The 21,400-nt window shown below is 30.5% G+C and overlaps 1 protein-coding gene across 4 annotated transcripts; it reads right to left on the reverse strand.

Annotated features, from left to right (window-relative positions):
* Nucleotides 1–1,608: 1,608 nt before the first annotated feature.
* On the reverse strand, nt 1,609–21,226 carry LOC111423756 (autophagy-related 17). 4 transcript variants are annotated; one of them, XM_023057082.2, is made up of 12 exons: nt 21,097–21,199; nt 20,912–21,043; nt 20,385–20,526; nt 20,108–20,322; nt 15,088–15,373; nt 14,814–15,036; nt 14,402–14,584; nt 10,384–11,168; nt 10,211–10,334; nt 3,039–4,175; nt 2,711–2,985; nt 1,609–1,881 (listed from the first exon to the last, which is right to left on the reverse strand). In XM_023057082.2, the coding sequence occupies exons 3-12, from the start codon at nt 20,453–20,455 to the stop codon at nt 1,824–1,826; spliced, it is 3,357 nt and encodes a 1,118-aa protein (XP_022912850.2). In that variant the 5' UTR covers nt 20,456–20,526; nt 20,912–21,043; nt 21,097–21,199; the 3' UTR covers nt 1,609–1,823. The 4 variants fall into 4 exon arrangements, with proteins under 4 accessions (XP_022912850.2, XP_071053241.1, XP_022912849.2 ...); XM_071197140.1 differs by having other exon boundaries at nt 20,912–21,226; XM_023057081.2 differs by having other exon boundaries at nt 20,984–21,200.
* Between the last annotated feature and the right edge of the window lie 174 nt (nt 21,227–21,400).

The raw sequence follows: 21,400 nt of genomic DNA on the forward strand, positions 1-21,400 counted from the left end.
TGCTATCTACTTACAGAGAAACAATACTATTTATTATAAACATTAATTGTTATGTTTTTACATTTCGAAACATTTATTCCAGATGAGTAAACATGTTGTTGAAACTGACAATTCAAAATTGTCAACAACCATTTCAAAATATTTTTAGAAATGTCAAATAGACTTTTTTAAAGAAATTGATTTTTTAGTAATTTTTAGCAGTCGTAGATAAAATGCTGTATATCACACGTGGGCTACAGTAATTCGTCGTACAGTAATTATGTTTCTAGCCCACTTGTAATATAAATAACTATTATTTTTATTCCAATATGGCAATAATGTGGCAATATAGGGTATCACTTCAAAAATGCACCAGAAATTATAACCATAAAGGCCGGATAATCGGCTAAATATCTATCCGTTCCATCACTACTTTGTACCGCTGTAGCCGCATTCAAAACAGAGCTTCCACTAGTAAATGTAGTATTATCAGCATACAAGCATCTTCACCTACTACATTAGGTAGGTCATTGATATAAATGAGAAATAAAATAGGAACCCTGTGGCACGCCATATTTAATACTACCGAGGTCAGAAAACTGTGAATTAAATTAGAAATACTGGTTACGGTTGGACAAATAGGACAATATTAAGCCGCAAGCTTTAAGAGATATGATAAATTCCCAGCAATTTATGTATATCAGGGTTGGGCTAAACTTCCATTTACTTAAATTGGACTATAACTGAGATAATAGTATATTAAAAAACAAGTTTCGTAAGATACGCTTGAAATGCACGAATTCAAGTTGAAAAACGAGTGGCGAAGCCACGAGTTTTTTAATGAATGAGTGCTTTAAGTCTTATGAAACGTGTTTTTTATGCTATTTTTTGTAATTCGCGTTTTTATCCTTTCTTTTTAACAAAAATAAAATAAATTTTGACAATGTAGGGAAATATAGCAGTTGGTAACACCGTAACACTTGAAAATAGAAATTTTAATTGACAATTAGAAACTGTCAAAACATAAAATGTATTTACCTGAAAAAAAATGTTTCATGAACACCTCCCAAATAAGAGAAATTGCTGTGTTCAATGTCCTCATCATTGTGGACCTTGTATTCGATGCTAAGAACGTGTTTAAACATCCATAGACAAAAATTGTCACATTGACAACTAGAAAAATTAACGACCCAATGTCACCAACTTGAACTAGTTCCATAAAATGTTACTAAAATCTCATTATCCGATGCTGTAAGGAGTCTCATTACAGCACCCGTTTGAGTACTGTTAGAGCTTTCATTACCGTCGCGAATTACAAAAAAGTGTTTAGACCACTTAATTAGGTTGTAGATACTTATTTAGTATTTAATTTTGTTTGACTAAAATAATACTAAAAATAATTTTTTACATGATATTTCCGTTTTGTAAACTTTTTTAAACACCTTAAAAAGAAATGATATTTATCTTTAATAAAATGTTTGACATTACCCCTTTTTTAATCATCGATTCTTGACTTTACAAAGAAAAGGAATAAATGAAAGGAAAAAAAGATAAAACGATTTTCGACTTCAAAAGTAATTTCACTAAATTATTTTCTAGGTAAAATCACAAAGGAAATGAAACTACATCAACGTCCGAACGATATATTTGACTGATTCGTTTCCCACATTAATTTTTTTTTAATATTTTCTTATAAATCTACAAAGTTATGTATTTTTTTGTTCAATTTATTAATTTTTTTATTTATTAAAATATAATTTGAAAGAATAATATGAGAACAGCTAATTAAATTAGAACCTATCTACCTTCTATTGGACATCTTAACCAAACACATCACGAATTTTCTACCAAGCGCTTCCACCAAGCCACGGATCGGACAGACAATAAGTAAATGTGTGCGTGCTGAAACAATTTTTGATAAACATTTATTCGATATTCAAATCAAAACAATTTATTTATTTCAGGCGGGATTCAGTCAAATATATTCGTTCTACGTAGATATTTTTTTAACTATATTCAATACAAATAGGTAACTAAAGTACTAATTGAGTTAACAAAAAAAAACTTTGTGTTTATTTTTTTTAATGAAAACGTAAAATTTTTATTTTAATTGATTTTAGCAAATAGATTTAAAATTCAATCAAAACCAGTTTTATTTACTTCAAAAAAATAAACACTTTTAGTACAGATATCTCACTTTTTATATCCCTCCAAAAATCGTTTATTTTTAATTAAATTATTCTAATTTTTGTTTTCCACAAAATTATTTATGGCACATTAATTTTTCTTTTTAATCACAATATTAGGCCTTAAAAATCAATGAAGAGTTATTAAAAATAAGACGCTCTGTACAATCATTATTTATGAATAGTTTGATTGGTGGATTGAATTTGGCTTATATTTTTAGTAAATTCAATCCAACTAAATAAAAATCAAAATAAACTCAAAAAAAAGAAAATAGTAATCAAACTATATAATATAATAAAGAAAAAGATATATTTTAATTATCACAATAAAGAAACATTTAATAATACTATAGATATAAGTTTTTCTTCTTCTTTTAATTTTTTATCTTGACAAAAAAAAATTATTTAAAGTATCTATTTGACTAAAGCAACTCGCGCTTTTGCCATTATTATCTTTTTAAATATAATTGCATGGTACAAAAAATTCAATAAACGCCTCTATTGAAAAATTTAAAGAAGCGGTTTAACATTTTATTGAAACCTACCGGTTGCTACTGCTACTAGTTGATGTATCCATTTGTAACGGCTCCGGTGAATGTATTGAAAACGAACAAGTCATCGTACTTGATGATCTCGTTGAAGACGTCGTTGCTCCATCCGGATTAAGATTTCTTTCCGGTACTGTTAATAAAGTGTTAGTGTCTAAAATCGGTGATTCTCTTAATTCTTCCATTTTTTCTATAGTTTCCATTATAATAACTGGATTTACTTTAACACGATAAAATTTCGTACCTACTTGGACATTATATCTATTTTGGGCCTAAAAAATAATCATTTAATAATAAAAAAAAAATAATTTTTTCTTTAAATTACTTTTCTTGCATGACAATAATCTTTATGTGTAACTTGCCCCCACGTATATAATTTACCCTTTTCTCCTCGCTTTAAACCTAAAGGAACTAAACTATCTGAATGAAGAAAATACATAGTGCTACTTTCTTGCAATATTTTATAATTATCATGTTTTGAATCCCATAAAACTAAAACTAAATCACCAATATTGCACTTGGTTACATTTAATTTTTTGGTTGCTATCAATGATTTTTGACTCATCGTTAAAGTGTCTTTTACTTTAGAGACATCCATCGGTTCAGATTTACTAGCTTCAGAAATTCCGGTCATTACAGAAGCACTTAAATCATCTTTAAACTCCATAACTTCCGTTTCTTTTTGATTTCTATGAAATTGTTCGATTTCCTCTTTTAAATGTTTTATAAGATTATCCTTTTCTTCTTGGTCGTTTAATAACGTTTGCTTTTCGCGAATTAAATTTTCATTGGTTGCGTTAAGATTTGCGATAATCTTTTCCCATTTTCCTCGCTCATTTAAAACGGCCAAACGAATTTGTTGTTCCATCCTCGATTCCATTTCGGCATTCCAAACTCGTTCCAAATTCGTATCACTTGAAGTTGATTCAGTCATCAATTTAAAACGAGATCTTAAAGTCTCAATTTCCGCTTTATTCTCCTCCCTTAATAATTGTAATGATCGTTCTTTTTCAACGTCTTTATCGGCTAAAGTACGTGTTAAATTTTCAATTTTTACGCTACTTTGAGTTTTAAGATTATCGACCTCCGATTTTAAGTAACAATTATCCATAAAAAAATCTTTATTTTTACGATCGAGCACCTCGTTTTCTATCCGTAATTGTTTTAATTCTTCGTTCTTCGAGTCTAGTTCTCTTTTAAAATTTTTTAATAACTCATCATTTTCTGATATTAATATTGCCATTTGTTTATCTTTAACTTCGTTCCCCGAAGAAACTTGTTCCCAAGATTCGGTTAAATCTCCGCAATGTTTCGCCAGAACTTCTTGTTCCGTTATAAAATATTCTTTTAAATCGCTCAATTCACGTCTTAAATTTACTAAAGCTTGTTGGGTAAACGAAGAAAGTTGTGTTAATGAACCTTTTACTCTATCGTATTCTATTCTTGATGATTGAAGATTATCCTATTGATTAAAAAGATAATTAAAAATGTATTCTTTTTTAAAGTAATTATAAAACTACATGAAAAGTATTTTAATCAGATTTAGAAACGAATTGATTTTTTTTTGTAGATTCTTCAAATTAAAAAAATTTAATTAATATTATTTTAAGTACAGTAAAAACTTGGTATAACAAGATTAATACGGGAAAGGGAGTGTCCGTTATACCCAAAAGTTGGACAGCTATCCACATCATTGCGTTCAATCTACGTGGCTTTATACTTATACCAAGAACGATAGAATTTAAGAGGACTACATCAGGGGAAGAAGTGCACAGCTCAAAGGTCCGTTCGTGACGTCAGTGTCAGTGTCTCTCAAGACGTACTAGAAATAATTTTGATGTTTTTTGAAAGTGTTTCGACGCACGGCTAAGAAAAAAACTTTCAGGTATTAATGTCAACTTTAATTTTATTATTATATTCGTAATCTTTATAAAATAACCTTTAAAATGAGTCCAAACATGACGCACTTATCTCAAACAACAAAAAAGTTAGAATAAAAAACAACCCAACCCAACCCAACCCGAAGTTAGCAACAATGAAGATAGCAATTTAATTTTTAATTATTTTCCACCTTAATTTCTGATTTTTTTTTATTATATTTTTGTTTTTGTGACAAATTTTAAAATATTTTATAAAAATTAAGAACATATCAAAATGACATTGACATTTCAAACCGGAAATCGCTTATATCTCGAATTAAACGTATCTTTGGGCTCATTTTAAAGAAATTTTCACGACGATTACAAATATATCAAAATTAAGGTTGACATTTCTAACTGGAAGTTGACCATAACTTTAGTAATATTGAAGATTAATATGTCGTGTTTGTACTCACTTTAAAAGATTTTTAATAAAGATTACAAATATGTCAAAATTGAGGTTGACATTTTACACCTGAAGAAACTTATCATATAATAGACAAATGGACAGCCTCATGGTGTTCTTTCATGATGTATTTTTTATTAAAAAACCTTTAAAATGTGTCCAAACTGATGCAATTATCTCAAAAAACAATACAGAGAATAACAACATTAAACCAGAAGTTAGCAACAATGAAGATAGCAATTTAATTTTTAAATATTAATACCAACCTAAATTTCTGATTTTTTTTATCATATTTTTTGTTCGAAGCACGGCTAAAAAAAAACTTTCAGGTATTAATGTCAACTTTAATTTTATTATTATATTCGTAATCTTTATAAAATAACCTTTAAAATGAGTCCAAACATGACGCACTTATCTCAAACAACAAAAAAGTTAGAATAAAAAACAACCCAACCCGAAGTTAGCAACAAAGAAGATAGCAATTTAATTTTTAATTATTTTCCACCTTAATTTCTAATTTTTTTTTATTATATTTTTGTTTTTGTGACAAATTTTAAAATATTTTATAAAAATTAAGAACATATCAAAATGACATTGACATTTCAAACCGGAAATCGCTTATATCTCGAATTAAACGTATCTTTGGTCTCATTTTAAAGAAATTTTCACGACGATTACAAATATATCAAAATTAAGGTTGACATTTCTAACCGGAAGTTGACCATAACTTCAGTAATATTGAAGATTAATATGTCGTGTTTGTACTCATTTTAAAGGATTTTTAATGAAGATTACAAATATGTCAAAATTGAGGTTGACATTTTACACCTATCATATAATAGACAAATGGACAGCCTCATGGTGTTCTTTCATGATGTATTTTTTATTAAAAAACCTTTAAAATGTGTCCAAACTGATGCAATTATCTCAAAAAACAATAAAGAGAATAACAACATTAAACCAGAAGTTAGCAACAATGAAGATAGCAATTTAATTTTTAAATATTAATACCAACCTAAATTTCTGATTTTTTTTATCATCTTTTTTGTTCGAAGCACGGCTAAAAAAAAACTTTCAGGTATTAATGTCAACTTTAATTTTATTATTATATTCGTAATCTTTATAAAATAACCTTTAAAATGAGTCCAAACATGACGCACTTATCTCAAACAACAAAAAAGTTAGAATAAAAAACAACCCAACCCAACCCAACCCGAAGTTAGCAACAATGAAGATAGCAATTTAATTTTTAATTATTTTCCACCTTAATTTCTGATTTTTTTTTATTATATTTTTGTTTTTGTGACAAATTTTAAAATATTTTATAAAAATTAAGAACATATCAAAATGACATTGACATTTCAAACCGGAAATCGCTTATATCTCGAATTAAACGTATCTTTGGGCTCATTTTAAAGAAATTTTCACGACGATTACAAATATATCAAAATTAAGGTTGACATTTCTAACTGGAAGTTGACCATAACTTTAGTAATATTGAAGATTAATATGTCGTGTTTGTACTCACTTTAAAAGATTTTTAATAAAGATTACAAATATGTCAAAATTGAGGTTGACATTTTACACCTGAAGAAACTTATCATATAATAGACAAATGGACAGCCTCATGGTGTTCTTTCATGATGTATTTTTTATTAAAAAACCTTTAAAATGTGTCCAAACTGATGCAATTATCTCAAAAAACAATACAGAGAATAACAACATTAAACCAGAAGTTAGCAACAATGAAGATAGCAATTTAATTTTTAAATATTAATACCAACCTAAATTTCTGATTTTTTTTATCATATTTTTTGTTCGAAGCACGGCTAAAAAAAAACTTTCAGGTATTAATGTCAACTTTAATTTTATTATTATATTCGTAATCTTTATAAAATAACCTTTAAAATGAGTCCAAACATGACGCACTTATCTCAAACAACAAAAAAGTTAGAATAAAAAACAACCCAACCCGAAGTTAGCAACAAAGAAGATAGCAATTTAATTTTTAATTATTTTCCACCTTAATTTCTAATTTTTTTTTATTATATTTTTGTTTTTGTGACAAATTTTAAAATATTTTATAAAAATTAAGAACATATCAAAATGACATTGACATTTCAAACCGGAAATCGCTTATATCTCGAATTAAACGTATCTTTGGTCTCATTTTAAAGAAATTTTCACGACGATTACAAATATATCAAAATTAAGGTTGACATTTCTAACCGGAAGTTGACCATAACTTCAGTAATATTGAAGATTAATATGTCGTGTTTGTACTCATTTTAAAGGATTTTTAATGAAGATTACAAATATGTCAAAATTGAGGTTGACATTTTACACCTATCATATAATAGACAAATGGACAGCCTCATGGTGTTCTTTCATGATGTATTTTTTATTAAAAAACCTTTAAAATGTGTCCAAACTGATGCAATTATCTCAAAAAACAATAAAGAGAATAACAACATTAAACCAGAAGTTAGCAACAATGAAGATAGCAATTTAATTTTTAAATATTAATACCAACCTAAATTTCTGATTTTTTTTATCATCTTTTTTGTTCGAAGCACGGCTAAAAAAAAACTTTCAGGTATTAATGTCAACTTTAATTTTATTATTATATACGTAATCTTTATAAAATAACCTTTAAAATGAGTCCAAACATGACGCACTTATCTCAAACAACAAAAAAGTTAGAATAAAAAACAACCCAACCCAACCCAACCCGAAGTTAGCAACAACGAAGATAGCAATTTAATTTTTAATTATTTTCCACCTTAATTTCTGATTTTTTTTTATTATATTTTTGTTTTTGTGACAAATTTTAAGATATTTTATAAAAATTAAGAACATATCAAAATGACATTGACATTTCAAACCGGAAATCGCTTATATCTCGAGTAATTTTGGAATTAAACGTATCTTTGGGGTCATTTTAAAGAAATTTTCACGACGATTACAAATATGTCAAAATTAAGGTTGACATTTCTAACCGGAAGTAATATTGAAGATTAATATGTCGTGTTTGTACTCACTTTAAAGGATTTTTAATGAAGATTACAAATATGTCAAAATTGAGGTTGACATTTTACACCTGAAGTTAGTTATCATATAATAGACAAATGGACAGCTTTTCATGGTGTTCTTCCATGATATATTTTTTATTAAAAAAGCTTTAAAATGTGTCCAAACATGATGCAATTATCTCAAAAAACAATAAAGAGAATAACAACATTAAATCCGAAGTTAGCAATTTAATTTTTAAATATTAATACCAACCTAAATTTCTCATATTTTAAGACATTTTATAAAAATTAAGAATATATCAAACTGACATTGACATTTCAAACCGGAAGTCGCTTATATCTCAAAATAATATTGGAATTAAACGTATTATATTTGGGCCTTTGATTATATATAATATGGATTGAGCCAACGAGAGAGATAGCTTGCGCAAGGTGATCGAACCGAGACAGACATAGAAGCGTACTGCCATATAATGGGTGTACTGATAGAAGTGAGATAGATATAGAAGCGTACTGACATATAATATATCTATCTTTGTTACACTTTCACATTATCGCTTTCCATCTGCGTCTATTCACCTTGAGCAACATTTTTGTTAGTAGATATATTCAGTTAGCTCAATCCATATTATATATATTCAAAGATTTGGGCTCATTTTAAAGGATTTTTCACGACGATTACAAATATGTCAAAACTAAGGTTGACATTTCTAACCGGAAGTTGACCATAACTTCAGTTATATTGAAGATTAATATGTCGTGTTTGTACTTACTTTTAAGGATTTTTAATGAAGATTACAAATATGTTAAAATTGAGGTTGACATTTTACACCTGAAGTTAGTTATCATATAATAGACAAATGGATAACTTCATGGTGTTCTTTCATGCTGTATTCTTTATTAAAAAACCTTTAAAATGTGTCCAAACATGATGCATTTATCTCAAAAAAAAAAGAAGAGAATAAAAAATATTAGCCTTGAATGTTCCTAGTTCTTAGTCTAGTGTTAATTCTAGTTTTGAATTAGAAGAGACGTGTGGCTAAACCCGAATGTTTCTAATCTAGGTCTAATGTTAATTCTATTTTTACACTAACACTGTCACTAGAACTAACACTATACCTGGAACTAGAATTATTCATTTGGGTTAAACCCGAATGTTTCTAGTTCCTGGTATAGTGTTAATTCTAGTGACAGTGTTAGTGTAAAACTAGAAACATACAGCTTCTGGCGTGCGTTTTTGGGCTATAACGAGGTTCTTTATATCAAGGTTTTACTGTACATATTTTTTAAGTATTTTCTACGCCATGCATTAAGACTTAAACTAAAACCAAGCGCAAATAAGGAATATGGAAAAGGATTTCTTTGTACATCAAGCCACCAACATACCTTTATTTTCTACCTTAATCTATCTTCTAAAAAAAAATCCTTGGAGAGCAACTAATTAAAAAAAAATTTAACTGAAATTAAAAAGCTACCATTGAAGAAGAAACATTCCAGGTTTAACAATAAACTAAAAATAAATAAGAACATTCAAAAAGAGAATGGTGCACAACGTCAAGCGTTTTGTATATTATTTAATTATTTATTTATTTAAATATTTATCTTTTAATGGAATTTGTTATGTTTAATATTTTTTTACCTGGAGCATGGCGACGACGTTGTGCCCCATCTCCAAACTCAAACTCGACGGAAGGCTCTCATCGATATAAAATTCGTCAGTAGCAAATTCGATGGTCTGTTGGTGGCATTGAATAGGAGAACTTAATAACATATGATCTCCAAGATGCGCGACTTCTTTTGGACTTAAAGGAGTGTGAGGACTCAAGGATTTCGAACGAAGAAGACCCCCATTTGATGAATGTAAATTATGCTGAAGATGATGATGAGAATTATAGCAACTTTCAATGTTTGATGAAAAATTTTTTAAACTAGATAATTCATCGATCGATTCTAAAGACGGATTTTTTAGGTTAGTAAAACTATCGGTTGTGGTGTTACTACCGCTATAACTTAGTGCTTTTTGAAAGTTATGAACACTGGAAGAGGAATGGTCAAAGGAAACAACTTGTTGGATGATTAAAGGGTGCTTTTGAATTGTTCGAGGGGGTTTTTTAGGTGGCGCTTGACTTCGTTCACCAACCTCGGTTAATGTTCCAATATCCTGGGTTCTTGGGACAGATTGAACTTCGCGATCAAATTGTAATTCCAAAGGGCTTTGACAAACTTTTTCAAACTCTTCGGTATCGGTTTCAGATTCACAGCCTCTAAAAAAATGAATCAACAAAAAGATTTTTACATTACTTTTTAACGTACCTATCTAAGTCTTTTAATAACGGTATTACAGCGACATCAAGATTTTTCGGAACACCTTCAACGTTCCCGGTAAAATCGGTTTGTTCGACAACATCCATAGTTTGACTTCCGGTTTGAACGAAATCATTTTTACCTTCTTTAATAATAAAAAATTCCATGACTGTTGATAAATCATACAGTTTAAATTCGTTTCTTAAAGCTTCAGGAAGACTATCTTTGAAAGCTTGCACATCTTCTTCAGATACAGCTGGTAAATTAGAATCAAATACAGAAGGTGGTTCTACCGCGAAAGCAGGAATAGTATCATTAGAATCTGGGAATAAAGTTGCCAAAAAATGCCCTTCAGCTGCAGCAGCAAAATCTTTTCTTCGCGCTTTTTCGTCGTTATGAATGGTCATCATTCGGCACGCCAAATCAGAAGCCCACAGTAAAAATGCTTTAGAGAACGCTTTTCTACGTACAACTTCTGAAATTCCGTTTAAGTATAAAGTTGGGGCGTTATGTATTTGATGTAACATATCTAATTGCCGACATAAACGTTTTAAATTTTCGTGGCAAACAAATAATTTTTGACTCGTTTCTAAGATTTTATTTTCAACGTACATCACCCATTTGAGTCTCATAAATAAATTTTTAATTAATTCTTCTTTTGCTTTAATCACCCTTCGCGTAATATCACATAATTTTTGATGGGTTGTACCCATTGCTTGAAGTTGTAACGTATGTGATGAACATAAATCGGGGATAATTGATTTTTCACCAGTTTTAGCTATTGTTAAATTATTCTGTTAAAAAAAAAATTTGAATTAAAAAATTTGATGATTTTGATATAGTGGAGACCACGAGAGGTGGCAGTGACTCATCGTTTTTCGCTCTTACAAATGCCATACGTAGTAAATTAAAATTCACAAACCGCTAGAAAGTAATGTCGTCAATTCAAATAGCCACTCAAATCGAAAAGTCTTGTAAGCGTTGAAACACTGTTTAAATAAATCTTACTTAAACCCTTGCGACCTGTAATAGTATATTATTATATGAGCATATAATGAGGGAAATAGCTCATTATATGCGAGTAGAATACTATACTTTGTCCATGACTATTGAAATTGATTCCATTCATTAATTTTTTAACCCTTTGTATCCCGGCGGTACTTTAAAGTACCGGTAGTTTTAAACACTCATTTTAAACTGTAGTCATCTATTCGGCGCATTTAGAACTATCGGTACTTTCTACTAAGTTTATACGAAAATATAAGTTTTATTGCAACCTTTTTTTTCTCAATATTTTTCCAATCCAACCCAACAAGTATTATACATCATTTTAAAGAGAGAGCTTTGAACTTTAATTTAGAACAACTCTCATTCCTTAATTTCAATAAATACGACTTCCAGGAATTTTTAAATTAGCATCTTTTTTGACACTTTTAGTTTATACGAAAATGTAAGTTTTGTTTCAACATTTTTTTTCTCAATATTTTTCCAATCCAACCCAACAATTATTATACATCATTTTAAAGAGAAAGCTTTGAGCTTTAATTTAGAGTAAGTCTCATTCCTTAATTTCAATAAATACGGCTTCCAGGAATTTTTAAATTAGCATCTTTTTTGACATTTTTAGGTTATATAAAAATGTAAGTTTAATTTCAACTTTTTTTTTCTCAATATTTTTCCAATCCAACCCAACAAGTATTATACATCATTTTAAAGAGAGAGCTTTGAACTTTAATTTAGAACAACTCTCATTCCTTAATTTCAATAAATACGGCTTCCAGGAATTTTTAATTTATCATTTTTTTTTACACTTTTAGGTTGTACAAAAATGTAAGTTTTGTTTCAACATTTTTTTTCTCAATATTTTTCCAATCCAACCCAACAATTATTATACATCATTTTAAAGAGAAAGCTTTGAGCTTTAATTTAGAACAAGTCTCATTCCTTAATTTCAATAAATACGACTTCCAGGAATTTTTAAATTAGCATTTTTTGACACTTTTAGTTTATACGAAAATGTAAGTTTTGTTTCAACATTTTTTTTCTCAATATTTTTCCAATCCAACCCAACAATTATTATACATCATTTTAAAGAGAAAGCTTTGAGCTTTAATGTAGAACAAGTCTCATTCCTTAATTTCAATAAATACGACTTCCAGGAATTTTTAAATTAGCATCTTTTTTGACACTTTTAGTTTATACGAAAATGTAAGTTTTGTTTCAACATTTTTTTTCTCAATATTTTTCCAATCCAACCCAACAAGTATTATACATCATTTTAAAGAGAGAGCTTTGAGCTTTAATTTAGAACAAGTCTCATTCCTTAATTTCAATAAATACGACTTCCAGGAATTTTTAAATTAGCATCTTTTTTGACATTTTTAGGTTATATCAAAATGTAAGTTTAATTTCAACATTTTTTTTCTCAATATTTTTCCAATCCAACCCAACAATTATTATACATCATTTTAAAGAGAAAGCTTTGAATTTTAATTTAGAGTAAGTCTCATTCCTTAATTTCAATAAATACGGCTTCCAGGAATTTTTAATTTATCATTTTTTTTTGACACTTAGGTTGTACAAAAATGTAAGTTTTGTTTCAACATTTTTTTTCTCAATATTTTTCCAATCCAACCCAACAAGTATTATACATCATTTTAAAGAGAGAGCTTTGAACTTTAATTTAGAACAACTCTCATTCCTTAATTTGAATAAATACGGCTTCCAGGAATTTTTAAATTAGCATCTTTTTTGACACTTTTAGTTTATACGAAAATGTAAGTTTTGTTTCAACTTTTTTTTTCTCAATATTTTTCCAATACATCCCAACAATTATTATACATCATTTTAAAGAGAAAGCTTTGAGCTTTAATTTAGAATAAGTCTCATTCCTTAATTTCAATAAATACGGCTTCCAGGAATTTTTAATTTATCATTTTTTTTGACACTTTTAGGTTGTACAAAAATGTAAGTTTTGTTTCAACATTTTTTTTCTCAATATTTTTCCAATCCAACCCAACAATTATTATATATCATTTTAAAGAGAAAGCTTTGAGCTTTAATTTAGAACAAGTCTCATTACTTAATTGCAATAAATACGACTTCCAGGAATTTTTAATTTATCATTTTTTTTGACACTTTTAGGTTATACGAAAATGTAAGTTTTGTTTCAACATTTTTTTTCTCAATATTTTTCCAATCCAACCCAACAATTATTATATATCATTTTAAAGAGAAAGCTTTGAGCTTTAATTTAGAACAAGTCTCATTACTTAATTGCAATAAATACGACTTCCAGGAATTTTTAAATTAGCATATTTTTTGAGACTTTTAGGTTATACGAAAATGTAAGTTTTATTTCAACATTTCTTTTCTTAATATTTTTCCAATCCAACCCAACAATTATTATACATCATTTTAAAGAGAAAGCTTTGAGCTTTAATTTAGAGTAAGTCTCATTCCTTAATTTCAATAAATACGACTTCCAGGAATTTTTAAATTAGCATCTTTTTTGACATTTTTAGGTTATATCAAAATGTAAGTTTAATTTCAACATTTTTTTTCTCAATATTTTTCCAATCCAACCCAACAATTATTATACATCATTTTAAAGAGAAAGCTTTGAGCTTTAATTTAGAATAAGTCTCATTCTTTAATTTCAATAAATACGGCTTCCAGGAATTTTTAATGTAGCATCTTTTTTAACACTTTTAGGATATACGAAAATGTAAGTTTTATATCAATATTTTTTTCACAAAATTTCAAAATTTTTGACTTCTTGGGACACAAAGGGTTAAATAAATTTATGGAATCAATTTCAATAGTCATGTACAAAATATAATATTCTACTCGCATATAATGAGCTATTATTCACTCAGGTTAATTATGTCACTCGCTACGCTCGTGACATAAACCTCATTATATGCCCATATAATAATATACCATTTAAACGTACGTCCATATTTTGATTCATACCATTTTTAAGCGATGACTTACTGCCAGCCCTCGTGGTTTCTACTATACATACCGAAGTGAAAGATTTAGTTTGTTGCTTTTGCTCTAAAACACAACTCTCCCCATCTCTTATTAATTTATCTAAACCATATAATCTTTCACCTAATCCTTTTACTTCCTTCATTTCGGGATCATCAGCTAAACTTAAAACTTCTGCTATATCAACTCTCATTCGATTATGAACCTTTTCGTCAAACTAAAAAAATGATTTAATTTTATTTTTAATTCAACAAAAATCACGTCTCAACTTCAAGTCAATATTATTTTCAAAGTTATCGCATACAGCAAATAAACAAATAACTCGTTTTAAATATAGTCTTGGCACAAACATAAGGGGACAATAACAAAAATGCCATTGACCCAATCGTTTTTTTTTTGAGTAAATCTAATTTTAGCAGTGATAAAAATAAAAATTAAATGTTTACCTGTTGCAAACCCGTTGTGCACATATCAAACAATTGTTCCATTTGTTGATTACTTTCAGAACTTGTTATGTACTCTAAAAGCGATGTAGGTTTCATCGCATCAGCTTGAATTTCTTCCTCATCATTGCTAATATCTTCATCATCTCGATCGGCTACATCTTTTTCAGTTAAAAGTGCTGGTAATAACGGAATTTTGCTAAGTAATTTGAGATCTTCATTAAAACTAAAAAAATTGTTTTGCAAAACTTTTTTGTTTATAATTTTTAAATGTTACCCTTGAACTAAATGAATATATTCTCCATAACTGCTATAATAATGATTAAAAGTCTCCTCGTAAGATTCGGCGCGTTGTTTAAATTCCATCGTGGTATCCTCCAAATTAGCAACGACCGCCATCCAACCTTGTTGTTGAAGATGTTGATCGTGTACCAATTTTTTACATTGAGTCAGGTACTCTTCGGCTATATCATATAATTGTTCGGCCAATGTGGCCCTTCGAGCAACAACTGCGTGTGTCATTTCTGGATCTCTGACAGCATCATGTACTTTTGATAAAATTTCTATAATAATAATAATAATACGAAAATTAATGAAATCGTAAAGAAAACACTTGTTTTTGATTCACTTTCATATTTACAAATAAAAGGAGTTTTCAAAACAAATTATTTATTGTCGAAGGTCGGAACGTGGAAGTTATATCTATAGTTTAAAAACATACTATTTAATCTAATCGTATCAGTTTTTGTTTTTCTTAATTTATTTTTATCACTTTACAAGACAAGGGGAATAATACGATATAATATAAAATATTTAAAAAATAACATTCTTTAATCAAGAGTTGAAAGTTATAAAGAAACTAGGATAAATTTCGTAAAATCACAAATTAAAATCGTGAAAGATAATTTGTTCAATTAAAAAAAGTTTAATTGATAAGAAAAAGTGTTCATTGAATAAAAATAAACATTTAATCATTAAGGTAATTGTAAAAAACAGGTTGACTCACAAATAAATAACGAAGTGATTAATATAATAGTAATCTTAAGTCCTAAAAATATGTTCGTCGTTTACATTCTTAAGATTCATGTCTTTTAAATCATCTTTAACAAAAGATTGCAACAAACGTTGTGAAAAAATTTATATTTTTGATGTTATTAATAGTTATTAATTTGATACATAAGTGGTGATTACTCATCTTGATATACAAAGGTTTCTCATTTATGTGAGAATGTTTTTGTTAATGTGAGATAACAATACGGCAATATTATTTTTTAAATATGTTGAAAGTAACATATCAAAGTTCGTTTAATAACGAGATCTGTTTAAAATTGTGTCCTGAAATACTCCTGTTGAGTACTTTGTAGTTCATCTGTTCATACATATATTGCCAATGCTGTCAGGATTTCCTTCCTGCATTCTTCCAAACATTTAAACTATGCCTCTTCTCCTACTATATGTCGCAGTCTCTCCCAGTCTACAGTAAATTTCACTTTAAATGCAATATACAAAAATATAGTTCCATAGAAACCAGGGCGAACCTACTTAAATAATCCCAAATAAAATGCAACATGTCTGAATATTTCTGGTTGAAGGTCTAATGTAGGTTCTAGTGTAAGGTGAATGTAGGAAAGACAAAGGTTATGAAGTTCTGTAAAGGGGGTAGAAGGAAAAGCGAAGATTGGAGGTGGGAAGGGAAGGAGATAGAGGAGGTGAGGGAGTACACATATTTGGGGTACAGATTTAGAGAGGACAACAAAGAAGGCGCGCATGTGAGGGCAATGGCCAAGAAGGCGAATAAGGTGATGGGGCAGGTCTGGGGGTGGGGAGAGAGATTATTTGGAAGGGATATAGGAAAAAGGAAGATGATATTCGAGTGCTTGATTAGAAGTGTTATGATGTACGGGGCGGAGCTTTGGGGGTGGAAAGAGCAAGGGCTGTTGGAAGGCGTACAGGCTAGGTATTGGAGATGGGTTTTGGGGTTGGCAAAAGAGACGCCGGAGTACATAGTCAGAGAAGAGGTGAAGGTTGATAAGTTAAGAGTGGAGGCGGGTAAAAGGGCGGTACGTTTTGAGGAGAGGGTTGAAGGGAGGTCTCAATGTAAAATTTTGGGGGAGTGCTGGAAAGAGATTAAGGCAGGGAAAGGGGGTTACGGGCAACGAGGGAGGGAGGAATATTTCAGAAGGGTGGGGTACTCAGTGAAAGCGGTAGATGATAGAAGGAGGGAAGGGATTGAGATGTGGAAAGAGCTGGAGAGCAGGGATAGAGATGTACAGAGGCAAGAAAGAAGGGGGCAGGTAAGGGAGAGCAGGTACAACCCTAAGTACGAGTACCTGTCGGTGGAGGGGGATGAGGAGGGGAAGAGGATGGTGGCAAGATTCAGATGCGGCAATGAGGAAAGAGCGAATAGGTATTGGATGAGAGATGATGAGAGGGGTTGTAGGCTATGTGGGGGGGGAGTGGGAGTCGTTGGAGCACCTACTGAGGGAGTGTGATGAGCTAAGAGAGGAGGTGATCGGCTGGAAGCAGGTGCTGGGGGAGAGGGCAGAGGGAAGAGAATGGATGAGGGAGGTGGTGGCGACAAGGCAGCGTAGGGAGATGCGGGGAGGAGATGGGGAGGGGTGGGATAGGAAATAAAATGTATTGTATTGTAATGTGATATATGTAATTGTAGTATTGTTAAAATTTAATTGTTTGTGGAATGTAATGCTGAGTTTGTAGCAATAAACTTAATTATTATTATTAATCTGTTAGTTCTAGTGACAGTAGTAGGTAGCGCTAGTTAACATAATATCAATATGTACCATATTTTTATTGAACTAAAATTAGAACTAACACTAGACCTAGAACTAGAAAGTATCGGGATTCTTCTCCAAACGTTCAAACATCGTCTTCAAACCATCAAACATAACAGTGAAGGAAAGAAGAGCACTACAAACGATAAGGAAAAAAAAAACAGATATTATCATGGACAGAAAGGAATACGACGACAAGATCACGAGCCATTTGAACCCAGTCACCTAGAAGAAGATAAGGCCCCAACCGACAACATAGTAAGTAAGATGAAAGAACTGGTAAAATCCACAGGAATCCCAGTAGAACAACAGAAAAGCTTATCCGTACAAGCTCCAGTACCACCAAGGATATATGGATTACCCAAAATCCATAAACCAGAGGTCCCACTACGCCCTATTGTTAGTGCCATAAATTCTTCCACCTATCAGCTAGCAAAACACCTTGCCAAGATTCTGTCTCCTTTAACAGGTAAAACAGAGTCATATGTCAGAAATTCCACACATTTTGTCAGAAATCTTCGACATCGAGACATCTTCGCCAGAAACTCATCCAAGGTATGTCCCAGGACTGCCTATCGTCGACATATTTTAGCTGGAAGGGAGACTTCTACGAGCAATGCGAAGGGGCAGCCATGGGATCACCTCTGTCATCTGTGATCGCCAATTTTTACATGGAGATGTTTGAAGAGGAAGCATTAAAGAAGAATCCGTGGAAAACCGAAGCTATAGCTCCGTTATGTCGATGACATTTTCGTGATCTGGCAACATGGAAAAGAGTAACTCCCGGAATTTTTAGACCATCTCAATTCACTGCACCCCATGATAAAATTTACCATGGAAATAGAAACTACAAAACAGTTGCCATTCCTGGATGTGTTGGTCACTAGGAAGACAGATGGAGGTATGGAACTGGGAGTATATCGAAAGAAGTCGCATACGAATAGATACGTGCAGGCTTCATCCCAGCATCACCCACAACAGAAGAGGTCCGTGTTTCAAGCCTTATTCCAGCGAGCAGAGAGGATATGCGATAAAGAGAACCTGAGAAAAGAAGAAAGATTCCTGGAAGAGGTACTGCAAAAGAATGGCTATACGATGAAGGATATCCAACGAACCACCAAATCATGAAAACAGAAAGATGACTCGGTAAGTACTACAGCAGTCGGTTTTATCTGCCTTCCTTATGTTTCAGGTGTGACGGAGGGAATTGCGAGGTGTCTAAAGATGAATGATATCGTGTACGATACGGTACGGTCAGCAAAATACAAAACGCTCTTCCCATAGCTAAAGACAAACTATCGTGCAGTTGCGGGAAACATTATGTTGGCCAAACTGGACGTAACATCGATTGCCGCATCAAGGAACACGAGAGAGATGTCCGACTGAGAAAAATCCAACAAACTGCAGTCGCAGAGCATTGCTACAAAGGAGGACATACCATAGAGTTTGGCAAAACCAAAGTGCTAGCAAGAAACGGACATTACTTCCAAAGATTGACGAGAGAGGCGATAGAGATTCATCGACATGGGAATAACATGAATGGGAACTCAACCGCACATGGAAAATGCTAGTGAACTCAACGAAACCGGATTTGACAAAAACAACTTAGTTGACAATTAGACACTAATTAGTTATTAATTATCTTTTCATGTATTTATTATCAAATTTTAACCGATTCCGTCACTTCGAAACTTGTTTCTGAAGAAGTTTGCAACATGGCATCCAAAATGTCAAACATTTTTTCAAATGACGAAGGGCTTAACCCGAAAGTTTCTAGGTCTAGTGTTAGTTTTAGTTTAAAGGTATTATATACATATTTGTTATCATCTATAAACTTGATATCTTATTCACAATATTCTGGCATCTCACTCAGCTGCATCCATCCATTACTCCTCAGGTCAGCAAACATTGAAAGGCCATAAAACCGGTATAACAAAAAAACGAAAAGGAACATTCAATTGAACACAAAATTGCCACAATTAATGTTCTCTTTAAAACTTTGATGACAATTTCCTTATTTTTGGAACTTAAATCACTTAGAACTTTTTCCCTTTGTTATCCCCCCTCTCTCAAATTTCCTTTAAAGTCCTTCTTGTGTTCCCAATTTCTTCTAATGTTACCCCATAATCTAATCTGCTTCTTAATCTTATTATCATACTTATTCCACACACTACTATAGACTGCACTAATTACTTAATTCCTTTCATTCTTGGCATTAATAGAAAAAAACACTTTGATAGTATGATAACAAAATATTTATCCGCTTTGTGTTCAAAACAAAATTTATGGTGTGCAGGACAACACATCACTTTAAAATTTATGTGAGATAAACAAGAAATGAACTATTTCAAGAAATCGTTTGTGGAAATTTTTTTTCCAGTAAATGGTTGAGGATTATTTTTGGAAATTACATATCAACCTTAAAAATTTACTGTTTCATAAAAACTACATATTTCTAATTTCACAGGGGTTAACTACAAATTAAATAAAGTTTTAGAAACTAACCTGATTCTGAATTGTACATTGTATCTTCAGTTAATTGAAGTTCATCATTAATCCCATACTTATAAAATAAAAAGATGGGATTGGAATCCGTTCCTCCCGAATATGAACACACTTTGTTCTCGGAGTAGAGGCCTCTGCCTCCGCTAACGAGGAGAACCTGTTTTTCTGGTGGTATCTTACAAAGTTGATGGATTTTTTCTTTAAGTTCACCAACACTAAAACAAACAAAAATCCTTTTTATCAAGTAAAATCAAATTGATTGTTGTAAAGTTCTTACGAATATAAGGCAGCTTGCATGTTAAAGGTCATCATAGTTCCTCGATCAACGTGAAACACAAACAACATCATTTTTACCTATTTTTTTGTATATTCCAAACAGAAATTATTTAATTGTACTTTTGTTTATTATTGTTCAATACCTAAAAACAGAAAAAACGGGGATAATTAAAACGTGTTGAAATGGTGCTTACCTTTTTTTTTAGTACATGATTAATATTAAGGTCATTGTTTTCATTTTCATAGGGAATTTTTTTATTTCTACTTATTTATAATTTAATGAAAAAAAAATTTGTTTTCTAGTTAATTAATAATCATGTTAAAGTCACATCACAATCTAAAAATATTATTTTAAAACGTCATATTTTCATGCGAGTGAAAATTAATCTTGGAATAAACAAAGAAAATTTCATTTTCAAATGAGAACCACGTTATTTGCAAATCTTTTTCTTCGATTTTTTTTTAATCAAAATATAAAGCAAAGCAGCAAACAGTGAAAGTGTACGTTGTAAAAAAACGTTGACATACTGCTTAAATACGTGATTTTCCTAGGTTTTCGATCATAATAATAATAATAATAACAAACAAAATTTTCTCTACTTTGACGTTCGCTCAGCTGATGTCGATTTTCATTATTTCACGTTCCTGTTCAGACTTGTTCTAAAAAAAACGTACACTACATATTTTTATAACGACACTTTGTTGAAACGCACAAAACACGCACATTCGCACAATTGTTTATTGGTTTACTTAATTTCGCACGCGCACGTTCGAATATTGTTGCAAAGTGCGAATTATAATATTCATAGCATCAGGGACGAATGTATTTACAATTCCCTCTCCAAATCGCTATCTTCCTCATTTCATGTCTCTATCTTTTATTAGTAGATTTCTTAGTATTGAAAAAATAGTTATGTATATTCAATCATAGATGGTGCTAATAAATTAAATTTCAATTAAAAAATTAAGTTTTATAGCAGTCTTTCTCAAAACCTTATGGGCACTTAGGTCTACAAC

The sequence above is a fragment of the Onthophagus taurus genome, chromosome 6 (genome assembly GCF_036711975.1).
Source record: "Onthophagus taurus isolate NC chromosome 6, IU_Otau_3.0, whole genome shotgun sequence".
NCBI lineage: Eukaryota > Metazoa > Arthropoda > Insecta > Coleoptera > Scarabaeidae > Onthophagus > Onthophagus taurus.

What these genes read in the sequence shown, in the direction of transcription:
- LOC111423756 (XM_071197140.1), bottom strand. Translation starts at nt 20,455, where the DNA reads ATGATGTTGTTTGTGTTTCACGTTGATCGAGGAACTATGATGACCTTT. An exon ending in TATATTCATTTAGTTCAAGG is followed by an intron (nt 15,037 to 15,087) that starts GTAACATTTAAA and finishes CAATTTTTTTAG; the next exon opens with TTTTAATGAAGATCTCAAAT. An exon ending in TTATTAAAAGACTTAGATAG is followed by an intron (nt 10,335 to 10,383) that starts GTACGTTAAAAA and finishes TCATTTTTTTAG; the next exon opens with AGGCTGTGAATCTGAAACCG.